The sequence below is a fragment of the Anabrus simplex genome, chromosome 1, assembly GCF_040414725.1.
Source record: "Anabrus simplex isolate iqAnaSimp1 chromosome 1, ASM4041472v1, whole genome shotgun sequence".
In the NCBI taxonomy this organism is placed as follows: Eukaryota; Metazoa; Arthropoda; class Insecta; order Orthoptera; family Tettigoniidae; genus Anabrus; species Anabrus simplex.
This window is the reverse complement of record NC_090265.1, coordinates 1,017,180,115-1,017,199,071: the sequence shown is the minus strand read 5'-3', so window position 1 is coordinate 1,017,199,071 and position 18,957 is coordinate 1,017,180,115. Positions and strand designations below refer to the sequence as shown.

Below are 18,957 nucleotides of genomic sequence, written 5' to 3'. Positions count from 1 at the left end.
ATTCCATGGAACAACTCTCGCCCATTTCGCAAACAGATTATTTTATTTTGGCAGAAATTGTTACCATCAGGCTTCTTTCTGTAAACCTGATTTACAACCAGGAACAAAAGAGTATGACATTTTATTTAAAATAATACAAAACTAGTTGATTGCACACACAAAGCACTGCATAGATATTACCAGTAATACAGACTTTCATGCTTCCAACGTTTAACGTCCTCACTTTGGTTCATAGTATGTTGTTAGTTGATTGATAGACCACAGCCTCTTTAGCCGCACATGCTCATTATGAGGTAATCTGTGCTTTCGTGGGAGTAAGGTGATACCTCCACATGCCAGCTGCAATGTACACTCTATTGTGGCGGCCACCAAATTAGGTGGGTCAGAGAAATTACGCTGTTGCCAAGGTTATGTAGCAACTGGTGAAGAAATGTCTAACTGAACACATCATTTCGGAGCGCGAGGCAGGTTGTTCTCTCTCAAGCTCCTGATGTTACTTCATACAATGTTTTGAAACAAATTATACTACAAGCTTCAGAAAAGACTGCTGATTTCAGTGATATAACTATTTTCCACATAAACCACTTTAAATAATTAAAAATAAAGTCTTGAATGAGTAAATTTAAATCCGTAGAACCATGTATTGAAAATTTCAGTAAGCGGCCAAGTTTTTATTGCTTCAGCCAATAAAATTTTGTCTGCGGAAAAAAGTAAAAAAAATCGCCTGACTTACATTTTTTATCTGAAACATATTTCCGTGAGTCTTGTAGTTTTCCTGGAAAATTGCCCAGAAAGCGATCATGTATATGGCGCTAGCTGCAGCAGTTTGGGGTGCGTGCTCAAGCACAGGCTGCAGGACAGCCTAAGTACTTTCGGATTACATATTAATCTGTATGAGTTTTATTACATTATAACCTTAAATATTTGAATAATGTATATTGTACTGAATAATATAGAAAAAGAACTTTAAAGAATAGGTTTATATTGATTTACAATGAATTAAGAATCGGTTTCTAGCTAAAAGGCAGTCTAAAATTTCTTAGTCACTGTCATCACTCATCGCACTATCAGTCAAGTCGTCATTTACACTGATGATGAATGTCTCCATTCTTTCGTCCCTTATTATTTCCTTGGCCCAATCGTCTGCTTGAAGATTTTCCACGCGATTGAAGCACTTTTCCCAATCTGCAGCAGTCGCACGGTCGACGGCTTGTGACGCGAGTTTGTCTACGTCCTTTATTTTGACTGTTTTGTTCCACTCTGCCACTTCTCTCTTGATTTAAGCACAAATTATTTCAACTGGGTTGTATTGGCAGTGGTAGGGTGGCAACCTTACTACCTCATGGTTGCAAGAGAGAGCTAATTTATCAAGTTTCCCTTGAAGATGAAAGTATTTTATGGTTGGGTGAATATTACGCTTCATTAACACATCTCAGGACCGAACGAAGGCTAAAATTACACATTTTGCAATCAATTCTTGGCTTTTCTTCAAGTTCACAGTCTGCGAAATATTTGAGTTGACCAACTTCTGCACGTATTGCAATACATTCACAATTACAGATTTTGTCTGGCTGGCTAAATCCTTCTCTTAAGCCCTTCCAACCGACGACGCTTCAGAGGAGTTTCTTGTTCGTTTCTCGCACTTACTTCGTCTTTTTTAGATAACAGACCCGAAAAAACACCAGGCTGAACACATTTACTATCCATCTTCAACTGCATTTACGGTGCGAACTCAACAGATGCATGACAGGGAATGACTTGGTAAGGTGGCCTGGGGAGATGGACTTCAACTAGACAGCACTGCACGATCAGCGTTGCTAATCCGTGCTCTGAGGTAAGCGACTCTCGACCATCTGTCGCTTCGCCGTTCCCATATCTGACGACAGCGCAGTTTTCCTCACCCGCCTAATTTGGTGGCCGTGACAATAGCCCTTTTACAGAATACATTTCTCTGCATATTCAGGTTTTCTGGCACAGCACTCGCTGGCATTCCTACAGCAACTCTTCTCATTTATACAGGGTCAGGACTAGCAATATGATCAGCCGGCTAGCCTATTCCTATTTACAACAAACAAATGAAATCAACCCACAGAAAATTGCTAAGAGTGGGCATATAACCCCACGATCAGCAAGAAATGCTAGTATGGGCCCTAGAACTGGTACATCACTAAAACCGAGATTTCAAAACAACAAGTGTGGTGCTCAAGTTAAGACTAGCTTGCATGATGACACTAGGTTACACAATAAGTTTTATAACTGGCTTTAATTTGAATGGGCATGTCTAATTGCAATTGTGGCACTAAGTTATAACACTAGCAACTTACGGCTACTTCCAATTTTTTGTGAAACTACTTCTTCCTGATACGTTTCTGCTTATGCAGCTTATCGATTTTGTGAAACTAAGCTAGTAATTTTGAAGTTATAAATCTTTTGATCTGTTATTTGGTTGGCAAAATGTAGTACCTGTATGCAATCGAACTGTGTTCATGGGATTTTAACCATGTAAATTTTTAAAATAAATCCAAACACCCTATTACACCAGAATCTATGTCTTCTTCTGCCTGGCCTTTTCCCAGATTACTAAGGTCGGTACTTGATGTGGATCTCCCTGTGGGTGGGGATGATAGAGCATACCCACGGTATCCCTTGCTTGTCGTAAGAAGTAACTGAAAAGGGAATGAGGGGTTCTCAACTTGGGAGTATGGGTTGTGACCACAGTTCCCCTAGCTGAGCTTGTCATTGCTTTCACTTGTGTCGGATTCCTCATTTCCATCATTTCTGTCTGACCATCTTGGTCAACTCACTGTCACCGTACCCTGATAGTATTAGGTTTGCGAGGCTACAGGAGGTTTTCATTTTCACGCCGAACCTGGTTGAGTAGTTACTGTGATATTTTGAAGATGTTAATGTATCATACTTACCAAATTTGATTCCACATTTTAGACACTAAGTATAGAATGCAACATATATGGACCAGGTAATTCTCAATTTGTAAATTTCTTCTGTGCTACTATCTGATGTCTTACTATTATTTAACTTCCTGGGTTCATTCGTGTATATATTCCTAATTTTGTATCTAAGTTTTTCAACTGTCAGTCCTACCATATTGATTACCTTCAAAGTAAATTCTACCATTCCTTCAAATTGGGTAGACGTTGGGAAGGGCATCTGTCTGTAAAATTTGGTTATTGCTTAAGAAGACGTATAACTGGGCAACTGTCCTCGTTTATCACTAATCAGAAGGAAAGTGTAAGAGGTCCGATACTTCGAAGAATGAAGGTATCAGCAAGAGAAAGGGAAGGGCCATGAAGGGCCATGAAGAATTTAGTGGAAATACTGATGCTGCAATATCTCTAAAAGATCAAAAGTAATTCATTTCCAAACTTCCTTACCTGTGGTAACTCTAGTGCCATGCATGTTGTCAAGAGACTTGACTTTTTAGTGGTGTACCACTTCAAGGAATCTTTATTAAGTCTACATTAAAATATATTAATGAGACATGTTTCATCCCGCTCTCAAGACATCTTCTATCACAAACAAGAACCATTAAATATATAGGAGATATGAAGGCTTGGCATCTTGTTGCAACGTTGCGTGTTAGTGTTTTGTCAATAAAACCTTTGGTAATATATCGAGAAAGTCTTAAAACTGATATGAACATGAATATGATGTAAATCCAATGTTCAAATGTTACACAGGTTAATATACCACAGATTGAACAGATTTAATGCAACATAAGTAGCTTTATAAAATGAATTGATTGTGCTGGTATTGATAACATAACATTATAAAATTTATTGCACACATTATTGATTGTGTACACAGAGACTGTGCAAGTTATTTGGGGGTATTTTGGTTGGAAAGTCTCCCCAGTGCCTTCCCTGAAGTCTCAGTGGCATGAATGATACTCCAGAGTATTACTTACATACTCCCAGTTCCATTCCCTATCATGTAAAAGATGATTAGGAGTCGTTGGTGTGGCATCAGATGTAAGCCTAAAATTCAGTGACACATTTGACAGCAAAACAGCACTTTGTTCACCCCTAAGAGCCCTCGCTACAGATCGGTTGGAGAAATTTGTGTGATAAGAGTAAATGACCTTGAATTTTCGAACACTGAGTGTATTGCGCCTTCGAGGGGAAACTGTTAGCTTCGGTCAAGTTGAGTTTACAAGTAATTAAGTTGAGCTTTCTGTCACTGATTGGCAGCAAGGACTTTATGCTAGAACAAGACAGGACAGTGCTAAGTTAAAGCAAAGTAAGAGATTCCACTCGGGCTAGGAGCGCTGAATTCAGTTTTCACGCTTTTTTTTGTTCCTTTCAAAGCTGTCCTGTTGACATACAATGCTTAAGGTTGGGAGTCATATGAAATTATGCGTCACGGAAGTTACCGCCACAAAATGTGTAACGGAAGTGAATGCCAAGTAGCCTGCAAGATATTTAATGGCATCCTGGTTTAAGTCTTCAATTTTGAAATCCTGGCCTAAGTCTTCCATCCTTAGCAACTCCATTTCTTACGGTTCATCTATGGGTCAAGTTTTTAAGGGCCCCTCAGCAACATCTATGCAAAATTCATTGCTTACAAAGTTCATTACCAGTGTGAGGATGAAAACTACCCGTATCACTTGGTGACGGATTATTTTCAGCTTTCACTGACACACTACTAGAGAGAGGGATTTCATTACTGCCCGTGAGTAACAGAAGTTGAATTCTGTTAGGAACTTGAAAAGGAGACGGATTGCTATAAAAAGCTCCTCGGCCACGGACACGTGAAAACAAAATCTCCAAGCATACTTGATTTAATCTGCCAGTTAAAATATAAGACATACTTGCATTGTTCATACCTTCAAAAAGTCCCGAGATATAGTTTATAGAAATTACTAACCACTTCTAAAACGAATTAAAGTTTTCCATTTACCAACTCTCAGTTGTGCAATCAGCCCCAGAAAGAGCTTAAGAGTATTTTCCTGACTTCTACTTCTAATGGTAATCTTTTCATATTTAGGCATCCTGAAGTTCAACAAGTCGAAGATGTCATTGACTAGCTCGATGAAGTTGCTTTCAACTTCCTTGTTTAAAGTATACCGCACTGCCAGAGCTGTACGCCCAGAAAATAACTGCGCAACCATTCTCATAATCCATATTTAGAATCATTCATGTTTAACACAATAATCGACAAAATAAGGAAAATGTTGTAAGACTCTGCGTATCGCAATATGAAAGAGAGTTCCTTATCGTTCACCGCAACACCTGCTGACAGGAACCCTCCATGTGACGTCAGTATGAGGCGATTTTAGGCGGAAAGCAAAGCGCAGGAGTCGGGCATGAGCCCCACTGGGTAATGCCAATAACTGTTCTTGTGATAAGATGATTTAAATCAGTGTGGTACGACCGAAGTTAAAATAAGTCTACAGTGCAGCAATAGCAGATCTTCGATAGGTCACTTGTGGATGCCGTTAATAAATAAGGCTTCCATTTACCGTAGGCCTATTCCATTAAAAAATTACGTAAAGATGCAGACAATGGTAAAGCAGTGCACCATTCATACAAAAAAAAATCAAACTGCTAGTTTGACAGTTGACACGTTTTTATTATTCACCGGCGAGTGTGTCCGAACAAATGCCGAGTACTGCCGAAGTTTCGTGCTCAAGATGACAGCCGAAGGCGCTTAATCGCATGTGGCAAGCATAACCTCGCGAGAAATTCATGCTCGAACAAAGTAACCAGAAAACCTAAGGCTTCAACTAACAATTCATTATACAATTGTTGATGCATATGCAATAAACTGATATAACTAAGAAACAATATTCTCACCCATGGGTAAATTATTATTATTATTATTATTATTATTACTACTACTACTTGTAATGCATAGCTATGAAGTGCTTACATCCATTTAGTATTAGTATTGTTTGTGAGGTTATGCCATGAAACATGCCCTGTATATAGACATTTATATCAGTCCAATTAATGTAAGAACCTGTATATAATTTATTCTTACCTGTATATATAATTTGCAATCCACTACAAAATTGTGAAACACACTGTAACTTCCAGAACTGTAACTGGGTAGACGAGAACGATGGAGACTATTCTGTACACTATATGTATTAAGCACTCTAGAATTTTCGAGAAGGTAATTTTTTGTAATGTATCTTTCTAGAAGCCTGGCCAGGCACATATATAAGAAGGCAATCTTGACGGTAGGGAGAAGTTATTGTTCAGTAGTTATGAGTTAACTGAGTATACTTGTAATCTCGTGTTGTGACATGCCGTGGTTGCAGTCTCCATGTTGAAGTAATACGCAGTTGTTAAAATGGCGGCTTTGTTGATGTGTGTATTTTGCTAGTGACAGCAGTGATTAAGGTTATGTGTGTGTTTAATTTGTAAATAGATGTGAATAAATAACTGTACCAACTGATAGCATTTTGTATGCGTCTTTGTGGATACATTACTGTTTTAGGAAGAAAGTAATCTGCTATAATGTAGGTTCTGTAGCTACTTCTATGAGCCAAAGGGAAAAAGAATGTCATATCTGTTCTTCCATGCTTTTCACATCCTTTAATAGTCTCTTATTATCTTAACAGGCTCCAGCAGAGAATTACTGATATTTGTTCTCTCGACTTTTTCACACTTTTTAGTGCTCTCTTTTATCTCCTGAAACAGTACACACACAATGTAAAATGTACTAAAGTGTAAAGTGATACTATCTCCCTGTTGGATAGTTTTTAATAGGATATTCGATAGTCCGTTTTTCCGCTTAACACGATTTTTTCATCGTCCCTTGCAGAAACGTACTAATGAGGTTTCACTGTATATTGCAACTGGCCACACACAGATCTTTAGAAGCTTTTTTTAAAACCGAGGGACATGTTGCATCGACATACTGGAGATGGTTTGTTATAAAATGCCCATTTCACTATGTCTATGCAACTTCTAATTTCAGTTTCACAACAAAGATCTTCTGTCAGAATCTGTCCAAGGTATTTAAACTGTTTTACTTCTTGTACTACTCCATTTCTGATAATATGCAGTATCTGTGGGTGTCTACTTATCAGTTTCTTTCTTTTTGCAATTGATTTTCATACCAAAGTTCTTAATTTTGTCATTCAAGCCTGTAACATTTTTGTTAGTCTTTGGGTTTTCTGCTACCAATGTCAGATCATGAGCAAATCTGATATTCTGAGTAAGTCTACCACAAACTTTTACTTCCATATTGGAATCATATAAGGCCCGATTCAACACAAGCTCAGCAAAAGCATTAAATAGTCCTGGAGAAAGTAAACATACTTGCTCACACCTTTACAGATCCATCTACAATCTGTAACTTCATTTCTGAGCTGGATGACAGCTGTCTGATGTTGGTACAGATCTAAAACAGGTGAACATCTCTGGCCTTTCTTCCCATCTAATTCGAGGTCTGATCTCCCAAGAACTTGGACCATCCTTAATAGGATTCGATGTGGTCATGGTGTCTGTGCTGTGTCCCTGTCTAAATGGGGAGAGATACAATCCCTTAAATGTGACTGTGGGGCTCCTTTTCAAACCATCAAACACATTGTAAAGGAGTGTAGCAGAAGAACCTACCCTGGAGACTGGTTTGATTTTCTAGAGGCCAATACAGAGGCTCTAGAATGGATAACATCTTTGGACGTTAAAATATAATGTACTTGCTTTCTTGTTTCTATATATATATATGCCATACGATAAATAAATAATAAATATAGTAGTTATTAATAAAAGCAAGCCAATTAGTTTAAAAAGAGGACAAAACTTTTTTCAGTTTACCTTATCAAATGCTTTCACGTAATCAACAAAACACATAGAGGTTTCTGCCCACACCTAGCATTCTTACTTCTAGATAAAGTAAGGAACCAATGTTATCATGAGTTGACATGCCCTTACAATTGCCCACAGCTGTTCCCCGTTATTCAAGGTCACAATACTGGTATAATGTGCTTTTAATGACATGAGAGAGTCACAAATGCTGATTAGAGAGTTAGAGCCAATGTTTGAAAACAAACTGTTTTTTGGTTGATCGTAACTTTACTTAATTCTTACCGTGCAAGATTTAGTGGAAGTGCTTCATTCTGGGGATGGAAGAATTAGCTATAGCAGAATTATTGGAGAGATGGAATAATACCGTATTTACTGGTGTACTGTAAGAGACCGCCTTTTTTTTTTTTTTTTACCACTTTTACAGCCAAAAAAAGTGAAGGAGGGTCCTATATGCGATAACCTCAAATTTTGTGCAGTGAACACGACTTCTAGGCTATAAAGATCTATAAATTGTACATATGAATATTCTAAACTATTCTTTAACAAACCTATGGATGTATTTGAATTACACTGGCTTTTTTTGTTGGAAAGCAGTATTTCTAAAAGTAAAAAGACAAATGGTGAACATGACTTTTATACCTACATATAAGGTAAATATAGTCAGTTTTAGTTACTCATATCACGTCATTCGTTTCATCTTATTACATCCTCTAATGAGGTTGACGTGAGGAAGTGCATACGGTCGTAAAAATTCTCTACGAAGATTCGTCTCACTTCATACTCGACCCCCAGGAGAAAAGGGACAACGGGATCATACGGTCATATACAATACTGATAAAAACTAACTTAATGGCCAGTCATTTGCCTCTGTCAGTTGAGCAGTAGGCCTACCACACAATAAACCTGATCACCACATTCATTTGAATTATCGTCTTGCGCTGCCAACTTCCTTGTTACCGGCATGTCATCATTCCAAGTGATGTCAGCCATGCTCTACAATGGAGAGCATTTACACGCTAGTCTTTTTGAACCTTTTAAAAAGATTTTCTTTTAGAACTATAGAGTCCAAACAGTGTGAATCTATTCCCAAATGGTTTCTGGAGATGGTCTCTGATATTCCCAGTTGGTGTATGTATAGCAGAAGCCACTCCATACAAATAAAGCTGTGCTGTAGAAAGCATGCCAAACCACAGCTGTTAACTAGCGCATATTACGAGTTATACTTCCAAATGTAATACATAGTGATTGGAAGCATTCTTTTGATAACTGCAGCTGCTGAAAGCCAGACCCTTATTTTTAAGTGTATTTCATGTTTTCGACATTTATCATATCAGGATTTACCTAAACAGCTGTAAATGAGATACGGGAGACGGCACTGTTTAGGTTAGGTATGCTCTTGCCCGGATAGTGCAGAAGTTCCACAGGGCCGATGACCTTCGATGTTAGGCCCCATAAAACAACAAGCATTATCAAAAATTTCACAATGGAAAGAATAAACAGGAAAGTTTGCCACATTTATGGATAACAGGTGTGGCGGTAATGCATTTTATTATCATAATATTTAATTTTGTACATTGGTTGTCTCAATTTTTTAAAATTGATGCATACCCTAGTATGCATTGTTTGGTCTCTCTGAAAATCATAAAAGTTAAGTGGGGACATAAAATCAATATTATTATTATTATTACTATTTGTTAGGTACGTTGACAAGTAAAATAATTGTTATAACTGGATAGTTTTTATCACATTTTAAACTTACTTCCCTCCAAAAAATACTTATCTTGGCCGAGTTACGAGATATTAAACGATCACTTTGTTAATGATCTCGTCTGCTATATTAATAGCAACAACAGTGAATATTTCTCAACTAAATTAAACTCGTTTCTTCATCCCGATGTGGTGCAGCTCTTTTTAGACACGCCCTCAGTTGAGGGGAGTCACATGTACCATTTTTCAGTACGGTACCAGGAATCGAACTTAGGCTCCTGAGAACAGCAGCTAATTGAGCTAACCATTACACTGGTGGATATTCTTAACTACAAAACACTGACATATAGCATGACTGATGCATGCTTGCAATGCACAGGTTGGACTCTTCACGTATTTGTGCGTCAAAATCAGAGTTGCAGTAGGCCTACACTGTGGAGGCGGACATTTCTTAACTATGAAACACAGATGTACTGCATGACTTCGATGCGCGTTTTCAATGTGTGGATCGTATGGACGAAACTATTCACGAATTTGTGCAAAGTCATCAGAGCTGCAATAAGACTTGTACCTGCTTCGAAGCAGAATCATTGTTCTTCTCTGACGAATTACGTTGGGGGGTCTTGTATGCAATTTTTTTCCCTTCATTTTTTCATTTTCGTCTCGAAAAGCCGGGGGTGGTCTAATACAAGAGTAAATACGATACGGATATTGCGTAGGATCTTCCTGTATAATCAGTGTGGTAACAGATTTGTTGAACTATAAATCAATGTATGTATTGATAAAGGAATAATATTTGAATCTTCCAGATGTGCCATATATAAGAATAGTTTTGCTGCACAGAGGGATCAGCTAGGTGGTTGTGTTTGCTGTCATAATAAAGGGAACGCCCACATATTACGTCATACAGAACCTATGTTTATCTCATTTTGCCCAATTACTCTGAGTATCAAAGATTTTCTTAACTGCAGGTGAGATTCTCCTTTGCATGCTTGATGTGCAAGTGTAGTACGATTTTTCTTACAGAACATGTTAGCAATGGAGACCAGAACATCCCAGATCATCTTAAGTGTAGTCATAATTCCAAATTTTATTGTTTGTTGTGTACAATGGGAAGTGTATCTTCAATTCTAGGAGGAGAATTACATGTGTGTCTACAGTGTACTTAGTTCTGCAGGTATATGCATGCTTGGTTGAATAATTGATTGATTGATTTATTTATTTATTTATTTTTCAGAATAGAATACCGTCAGCATAATTTTATCATATATTATTTGTGTGTGCATGTTTTATTTCTAGCATATTCTATTTTACAAGACAGTATTGGTTGATGTATCTGTCTTTACTATCGTTGCTCCATAATCATGGTGCTGTTTGTTTACTTTTGGTCAAAATTTCTTTCATATTTAGTAGTTAAGTAAGTTTTGTTTTCTTGTATTATATTAGTTTAAAATTATGTTATTACTGCAAAGAGGAATTAAACAAACATAAAAAAACAGATCTTATGTGCAATGTTGGAATATGGATGGCCATGGATGTATGAATGCAAGCAGAAATTGCATAGAAAACAACTATCAGACATTAAATTCCCCAGATGAGAAAGTTTTGGCAATTGTACAACTTTAGTACAGATACCATATTGTGATGACATCTTTGTTGTGTTTTATTTTATACTTTTGGTATTCATATGACGTGGATTTATTAGTTATGAGGGGAATTTGAATGCTGTAATGCTAGACTACATTGTTTATTTCATCTATCTCAATTGTTGTATGACAATGACTTAAGTCTTGAGATATATACATGCAATCCTTTGTTGTCAAAATGACTCATTTAGCCACCCACTATTTTATCTCGTTAAATTTAATAAACGAGCCATCACTATTTTAAGTGCATCTGATTTCTTATGTGTATTTATTCTATGATATATCCCCTCATTTATTTACAAGTTTATGCCACTTGACGAGACGCATGTCTCAGGCAATCATATCCTAACAAGTGGACTAAATCTTCAATGGAACCTACCAGTCCTTGCAGATGAGAGCAGCAAACCCTAAGAAGAGCGGGAGGCACATAATTACTACGAACCGCATATTTTTCTCCAACCACTATAACCTCACTAATACAACCTAATAGTATGTAGGTTGACACACATTCCGTGACGCAGTAAGTGTACTAAATTTTGACACCCACTCGTTGGGATAACTACAGTAATTACTTCACAGAGGCTTGTAGACTCAACATGAAGTGCATAACAGACTATAACATAATGAATATAATATAATATAATGATTGGGTAGGGATGTGGCGACCCCATCGCCCAGTGGGGAAACCACTGCAATCAGCTACCCGAGTATTGGCAGAAAACCATAACGTTTCCGGGATATGGAGGAAATGCCTACTCCCAGTCCTGAACAACTAGGAAGAATTTTTAGCGTTTCATTTATCACCAATTCATACTTCATTAATCACCTTTCCAGATCACATCTGGAATTGTAAAGCCTGACCTCGGTCAGAAATGTTTCGATCGAAAGATCAGACAATCAATGATGATGAGTCTTCTAATGAATAAATCCACCGGTGTGGACAAACAACAACAAGGATCTGCACAAAGACGCCACTCGGAATCGGTGGGGTGTCAAGTAGAAGACCTAGGCGAGTCGGATGCCTGGAAGCCCAACAGACAATCGACAGACAGCTGACAAACCCAACAATGTAAGAAGAGACTTAAGTTCAACAAATCAGGAAAATTTTCATATTTTGCAACATTAAACATTAATTCACTAAGTAAGGTGGGCAAGTTGAAACATTTAACTGATGTGAAAGACCAACCTAGGATTTTAATAATGGCTTTACAAGAACTTAGGAACAGAGACCAGGACCCAATTGAATCAGGAGGTTATCACCTCTACAAAGGACCTCCAGGACAAAGAGTAATGAAGAATGTCCCCCAATTTGGTGTAGGTTTTCTTGTTCATAGTAGTATAATAGACTCAATTGAAGATTTTTCTTCAAACTCTTCGAAGATGGCACTTCTAACAGTTAAAGTAGGGAATAAAACTTGTACTTTAATAAATGTCCATGCACCAACAAATGACAAAAACAATAAAGATAGAGAAGGAGTTGAAAACTTTTGGGAAGAACTTGATTACATAATATCGAATATCCCTGATGAGCATATAAAAATCTTACTTGGAGATTTCAATGCTAAAATAGGCAGAGAAAAGAAGTATCACACAGTTGTAGGAAAATGGCCAGCTCAAATTAACGAACAAAAATGGCCAAAGATTAACTGAACTTGGTGCAGATCATGGACTCATTTTGGAAACCACCAGATTCATGACGCGACCACATGGGAATGCCCTAACGTAAAATTGGGAGAGTTTCAGATTGATTATGTTGCTATGGATAAAGATTATCATAAAGAAATTTACAATGTCAGAGTCCTCCATGGGGTAGATATTGACTTGGATCATTATATCTCAAAAATAAAAATCAATTTAACACCGGAAAGGAAACACAAACATAATCATCTCAAAGCAAGGAGAAATTATGACCCCAGTTACTTAATAAATAATAAAATCTATTTAGAGAGATCCAAAACACCTTTAAATGACAAATTACGGATGATGATCAACAAACTTAAAACCATAGCTGAAGAAATCGCTCCAATTAAAAGGAGAAAGGAACATGCGTGGTGGAACGGGGAATGTGACAAAACAATTCAAGCAAGGCACAAGGCATGGTTAAATGATCAACAGAAGAAAGCAGAAAAATCTCGAGAAGAACTAATTAATGCCAGAAGACAAACAGCTAAAGAAATTAGGACAAATAAAAGAAATTATCAAAAGGAAATGCTTAACACTATAGAGGAAACATTCAATCAGCATAAAACAAGAGACTATTACAAAACATTCAAGCAATATCAATCTAAGTTTACCCCTCCCACACTTATGTTAAGAAGTAAAATCGGAAAAATAGCACACAATAATCAAGATAATGTTAACATCCTTGCAGAATACTTTAAAGAGTTACTTAATTGTGAGGATCCTGTGGAACATTTAGAATTTGACCCCAACCCAAAAAATAAAACTCCATTACAAAAGATTATACCACCAGTTTACAATGAAGTGAAAACAGCAGTAATTAATGCACTTAAAAAACTACAAAGCAGCAGGAGAGAATCAAATAGTGGCAGAAATATGGAAGAATGCTAATGATCAGACTATTCAAAACCTACATAAATACATCATTGAAATTTGGAACACGGAGAAGCTTCCCGAGGAATGGAATACGGCGATAATCCACCTGCTGCATAAGAAAGGTGATCGCTGTGATCCAAACAATTATCGGAGGATATCCTTGCTTGATATTACATACAAGATCTTATCCAAGATTATATACCCAAGAATCCAAGAACAACTCGACCAAGAACTTGGAGAATATCAGGGAGGATTTCGACCAGGTAGAAGCTGTCCAGATCAAATCATTAGTTTAAAATGGATAAAGAAGCATCCAAGAGTTCGAAGTAAGGGTCTAGTCATCACGTTGTAGATTTAAAAAAAGCATACGACAGTATTCATCGTGAATTATTATTAAAAAGCCTTAATGAATTTGGCTTACACCAAAAACTTGTTAAACTCATTAGTACGACTTTTAAAAATACGAAGGCAAAAGTTAAATTTAGAGGTGAATTATCAGAATCATTCGCTATAAGAACTGGACTTCGACAAGGAGACGGACTTTCACAATTGTTATTTAATTGTGCATTGGAGAAGATAGAAGAACTGTAGGTTTTATGACAATGATGGGATAAGAAAAGGCTACGAGTGGGAAGATAGCAGCCATGGTCTTAATTAAGGTACAGCCCCAGCATTTGTCTGGTGTGAAAATAGGAATGGAACAAGGAATGCCAACCAACTATCAAGATTGGTAGAAATATTAAACTCAACTGCCTTGCTTTTGCGGACGATTTAGCATTACTTGCAAATACAATAGAAGAGGCTAAATTTCAAATTGAACAACTAGAAATTATAGCAAAAAAAATGGGATTACAAATTTCATTTGAAAAAACAGAAATGATGCCAACTTTTAAAGTTGATTTACCAGTTATTCAACTGAACAGTAATCAAGAGATTAAAATTGTTCAGAAATTCAAATATCCTGGGGAAATAATAACATGGAACACAAATGAAAAAGAAGCTATAGAACACAGAACAAGTAAATTTAAACAAGCACGAAGACTTACCTGATCAATGTATTAAAAAAAAAATCTCTTTCGATAAACGCTAAACTAGAACACTATAATTCCATAGTTAAACCAGAGGTAACGTATGCTAGTGAAAGTTTATTCAAATTAAATGTAAAATCTACAACAGACAAATTACAGAAAACTGAGAGAAGAATTCTTAGAACATCATCATCGGTTTGACCTTCCACCGAGCCGGGTAGCTGTTTGAAAACGAGCGTCTTCCAAAGTTGCCTATTCAAAAACATTTCGTTGTCCAAGACAGATTCCCAATTCCATCCTCTTCTCTCCACGTTTTCCCTCAGTTGGTCCATCCATCTTCTTCTTGGTCTTCCAGCTGGTCTTCTACCTGTTATTCTCTTTTCCAAATAAGCACATGGTAACCTTGTGCTATTCATTCGTTTAACATGCCCAAACCATTTAAGTCTAGATGACCTAAGTCTTTCCTCCATCGATTCATTTAGACCTAGGTTAGATCGGATCTCATCATTTTTCACATGATCAAGTCGGGTCTTTTGGAGGGCAGTTCTAAGAAATTTCATTTCACAGGCTTGAATCCTACTATAATCCTTTGATGTTAGTGTGCAGGTTTCCAGAGAATATGTAAGGATAGGAATGAAATATGACTTGTACAGGGTCATTTTTGTTCTTTGTGGGACTTTCTGATCCCATAGTAGGTGTCTAACGATGCTGTAAAAGTTAGAGCCTTTGGTTACTCTGTTTGTTATTTCTCTCTCAGCTCTGTTATTACTAGCGATTACGCTTCCTAAATAACTGAATTGGTGTACTACTTCAACTTGGTGGTCCTGTATTTTTATGTTGCATTCTGTATAATGTCTGCTGATTTTTAATGCTACTGTTTTTGATGGGTTCAATTTCATTCCATAGTCATCAAACTTCTTACACCATGCATTCAGATTATTTTGCACTCCCTCCTCTGTTTCATCCCATATTGCCACATCGTCTGCAAACACCAGAGCCTGAAGATCTTTATTACCTTTTCCTTTTAGTTCCTTAATTCTTAGAACAATTAATAAAAAAACACCAAGCTGATGGACAGTGGAGATTGTTATCCAACAACATTGTCTATCGTGAATGTGAATCAATAATATCTACAATGCGTAAAAGAAGAATTTCCTTTTTCTGTCACATATTAAGATTACCACACACCAGGATACCGAAACAACTATTTGATAACTTTTTGAAAAATAGAATCAATAATAATTGGTTCAAAGAAGTTCAGGATGATTTGGAAGAATTGGGTATAACTCGGCAACAAATCATAGACAGAAAAGAGAAGAGGATTTTGAAGAACAAAAGCATAAGTCTCAAACTAAAAACAGTTGAACGGAAACAATACACTATATCGGACACACAAAGGGCTTCCAGGTCGGAGAGGATGAGGAAGTTCTGGGAGAAGAAAAAGAAGAAATTAACTCAAATGTATTGATTTAAGTGCTCCAATGTGGGCGTAAAATATGTAAATAAATAATAAATAATATAATGAATGACTATATATATCCTTCTAGTACTTTGGAGGAGGAAAAGGGAAAGGAAGAAGTCATGTTCCCAGAAGATAGTATTTTGTAAAATGTCACCAAAATTGTAGCTCACCTGACAAGATGACCAAGAATCGCCTTAACCCACCGAATCTTGCCGGAATTCAAGAGTTCCATAAGTTGCTTTGGATGATACTGAGGCAATACTGGACAAGCAATTCGACTTGCTTCAAACAGACCATAGTCTGGCATATAATCCATACTGCTAATCTGCTCCGACTGTACAATTGCTCCTAAAACAAGAAATTATTAGTTATAATGTACTACTTTATGCCACACTTATTCATTAACTTTCTTAAACATTCAAGAACACAAACTGTAGGCAAGGTAACACATCGAACATGGTATGTTAAAATAAAAATCAAACTTTTCTTTTTTTACAATATGCTTCACGTCGCACTGATAGATAATGTAGGTTTTATGACAATGATGGGATAAGAAAAGGCTACGAGTGGGAAGATAGCAGCCATGGTCTTAATTAAGGTACAGCCCCAGCATTTGCCTGGTGTGAAAATAGGAAACCATGGGAAATTCTATTCAGTGCCGTCAACAGTGTGGTTCGAACCCACTATTTTCTGAATGCAAGCTCATAGCTACATAACCCAAACCACACAGCCACTTGCTCGGTATCATATACATCAAAACGTTTTGAACATTTTCACAATGCCAAAGCAGAAAGAAAAGGTTTTCACTGTCTTTTAGTCTATATAGTATTATTAATCAATGTTTAAATTCAAACTGTGAGGCTGGAGTTCATTCACCACCTTAATAATTCAAACAACTTCAGCCAAAATAACCAGAAAAATGTATAACAAAATATTTCAATAAAGTACACCAACAGTAAGATACTGGTACAATATGTTGTGATATGTTAGTAATCATCGTTATTAATACAAAAATCTGAATGTTCATCTGTTCACCTTTCATGTAAAAACTTCTTGACCGATCAATCTCAAATATGGTACCTTACGTTAACATATAGGCTGCTCACTATCACACTGTCTGAAGAGGGGGGGGATAATGTGCAACAAATCAGATGGAAGTGTACATTGCCTAAATGGCTAGTCCCATTAAACACGAAGTGTACATAGAATTCAATTTCCTAGAAAACTCTGGTGACTTGCCAGAAAATTGTGCCTTTTTGTGTATTACAGGAGCATTTTGAACATGCTGAGGGCACTCGCATATCCAGCATTAAGTTCTGAAAACCTGTATGCAAAATGTACTGATCACTGATGTAAAAAAAATCTGAAAATGATCTACAAAATAAGGAATAGAATATAACCAAAACATATGCTACATTATATATTTTCAATCAATGGAAGGCAACACCACAAGGTCCGGATTTCTTCGAATTTCTAGTAATAATAATAATAATAATAATAATAATAATAATAATAATAATAATAATAATAATAATAATAATAATAATAATAATAATAATAATAATAATAATAATAATGCTACTGGATTTACATTCCACCAACTACTTTTATGGTTTCCAGAGACACGAAGGTGCCGGAATTTAGTCCAGAAGGAGTTCTTTTACACGCCAGTAAATCTACTGACATGCGGCTGACGTATTTGAGCACCTTCAAATACCACCGGACTGAGCCAGGATTGAACTTGCCAAGTTGGGGTCAGAAGACCAGCGCCTCAACCATCTGGCCACTCAGCCCAGCTCTTCGAATTTCTTAGGCTGTTTGAGGGACTGTCACACATGTCTCTTCTGCCATCTACACTCATACTGACAGACTTCATATACTGTTCACATGGAGTGCTAGAATACTTCCACTGTCTGACAGGACAGCAGACATGAGCTACTATTGGTTGCAATTCATGTCAAACTGGAATGAATTCCATGTGTACAAAGCCGCAGGTAACGGCCACCTAGTCAAGAAGTGTGGGGCCTATAGGTGTGAATGGATCAAATTTGAGGGAGGTAAGGGAAGGAAGGAGAGAAGTTGTGGAAGACAGGTGGGCTAGTGCTGAGGGGAACGGAAGTGAGGGCTAATAGTCTAGTCAGGACAAAAGTGCAGAAGTATCAGTGAGGAACAGGTATGAGTCACTGCTGGTAGAATAGCAAAGGGAAGATGGGAACAGGTTTACAGAGGGGTAGGTAAGAAGAATAAGAAACACAGAGTAGGACAGGAAGAGGGAGGTGGAAGAGAACCATGAAAAGGAAATACATGAGGAGGAAGTAGGTACTGCAGCCATCAGGGAAGATAAGGGAAACCAAAGAGGAGGGGATCGAATCTAATTTAATGAGTGGGGTTGAGGTTCAGATCATGTCGGACTCTACTGTCAAACATGAGGGAAAAGTGTGCAGAGAAAGGAAACCAGGGTAGAGAGTTATCAAAGAATTAAGCTAAGCCAGATGTTGAGGAAAGTAGAAGGTACAGAGAAGTGTGAGGCAAAGGGGGTTGTTTTTCATGTTAGTACCAAAAATGTAAGGCAGGCAGGAATAGGCACCAGCATAGTTGACGAAGTGTGGGATCTGGTTATCACAGTGCAGGAGCAGGTTTTTTTCCGTTTTTACAAGTTGCTTTACATCGCACCGACACAGATAGGTCTTATGGCGAGGAAGGGACAGAAGCTACTGAGCTCGGTCAGAGATTGTTATCAGAGGGATAGTGGTTAGGAGGCATACTGACTAGGTGCTAAT

At 37.3% G+C, this 18,957-nt stretch overlaps 1 protein-coding gene across 2 annotated transcripts in view; it reads right to left on the bottom strand.

Moving 5' to 3' along the window:
* The window catches only part of Rbcn-3A (Rabconnectin-3A), a 732,274-nt gene that overhangs the window by 412,379 nt on the left and 300,938 nt on the right, over positions 1–18,957 (bottom strand). For both annotated transcript variants that reach the window (XM_067136957.2, XM_067136958.2), the window contains exon 27: positions 16,348–16,525. In XM_067136957.2, coding sequence (XP_066993058.2) covers positions 16,348–16,525 — 178 coding nt within the window. The remainder of the gene's footprint in view (positions 1–16,347; positions 16,526–18,957) is intronic.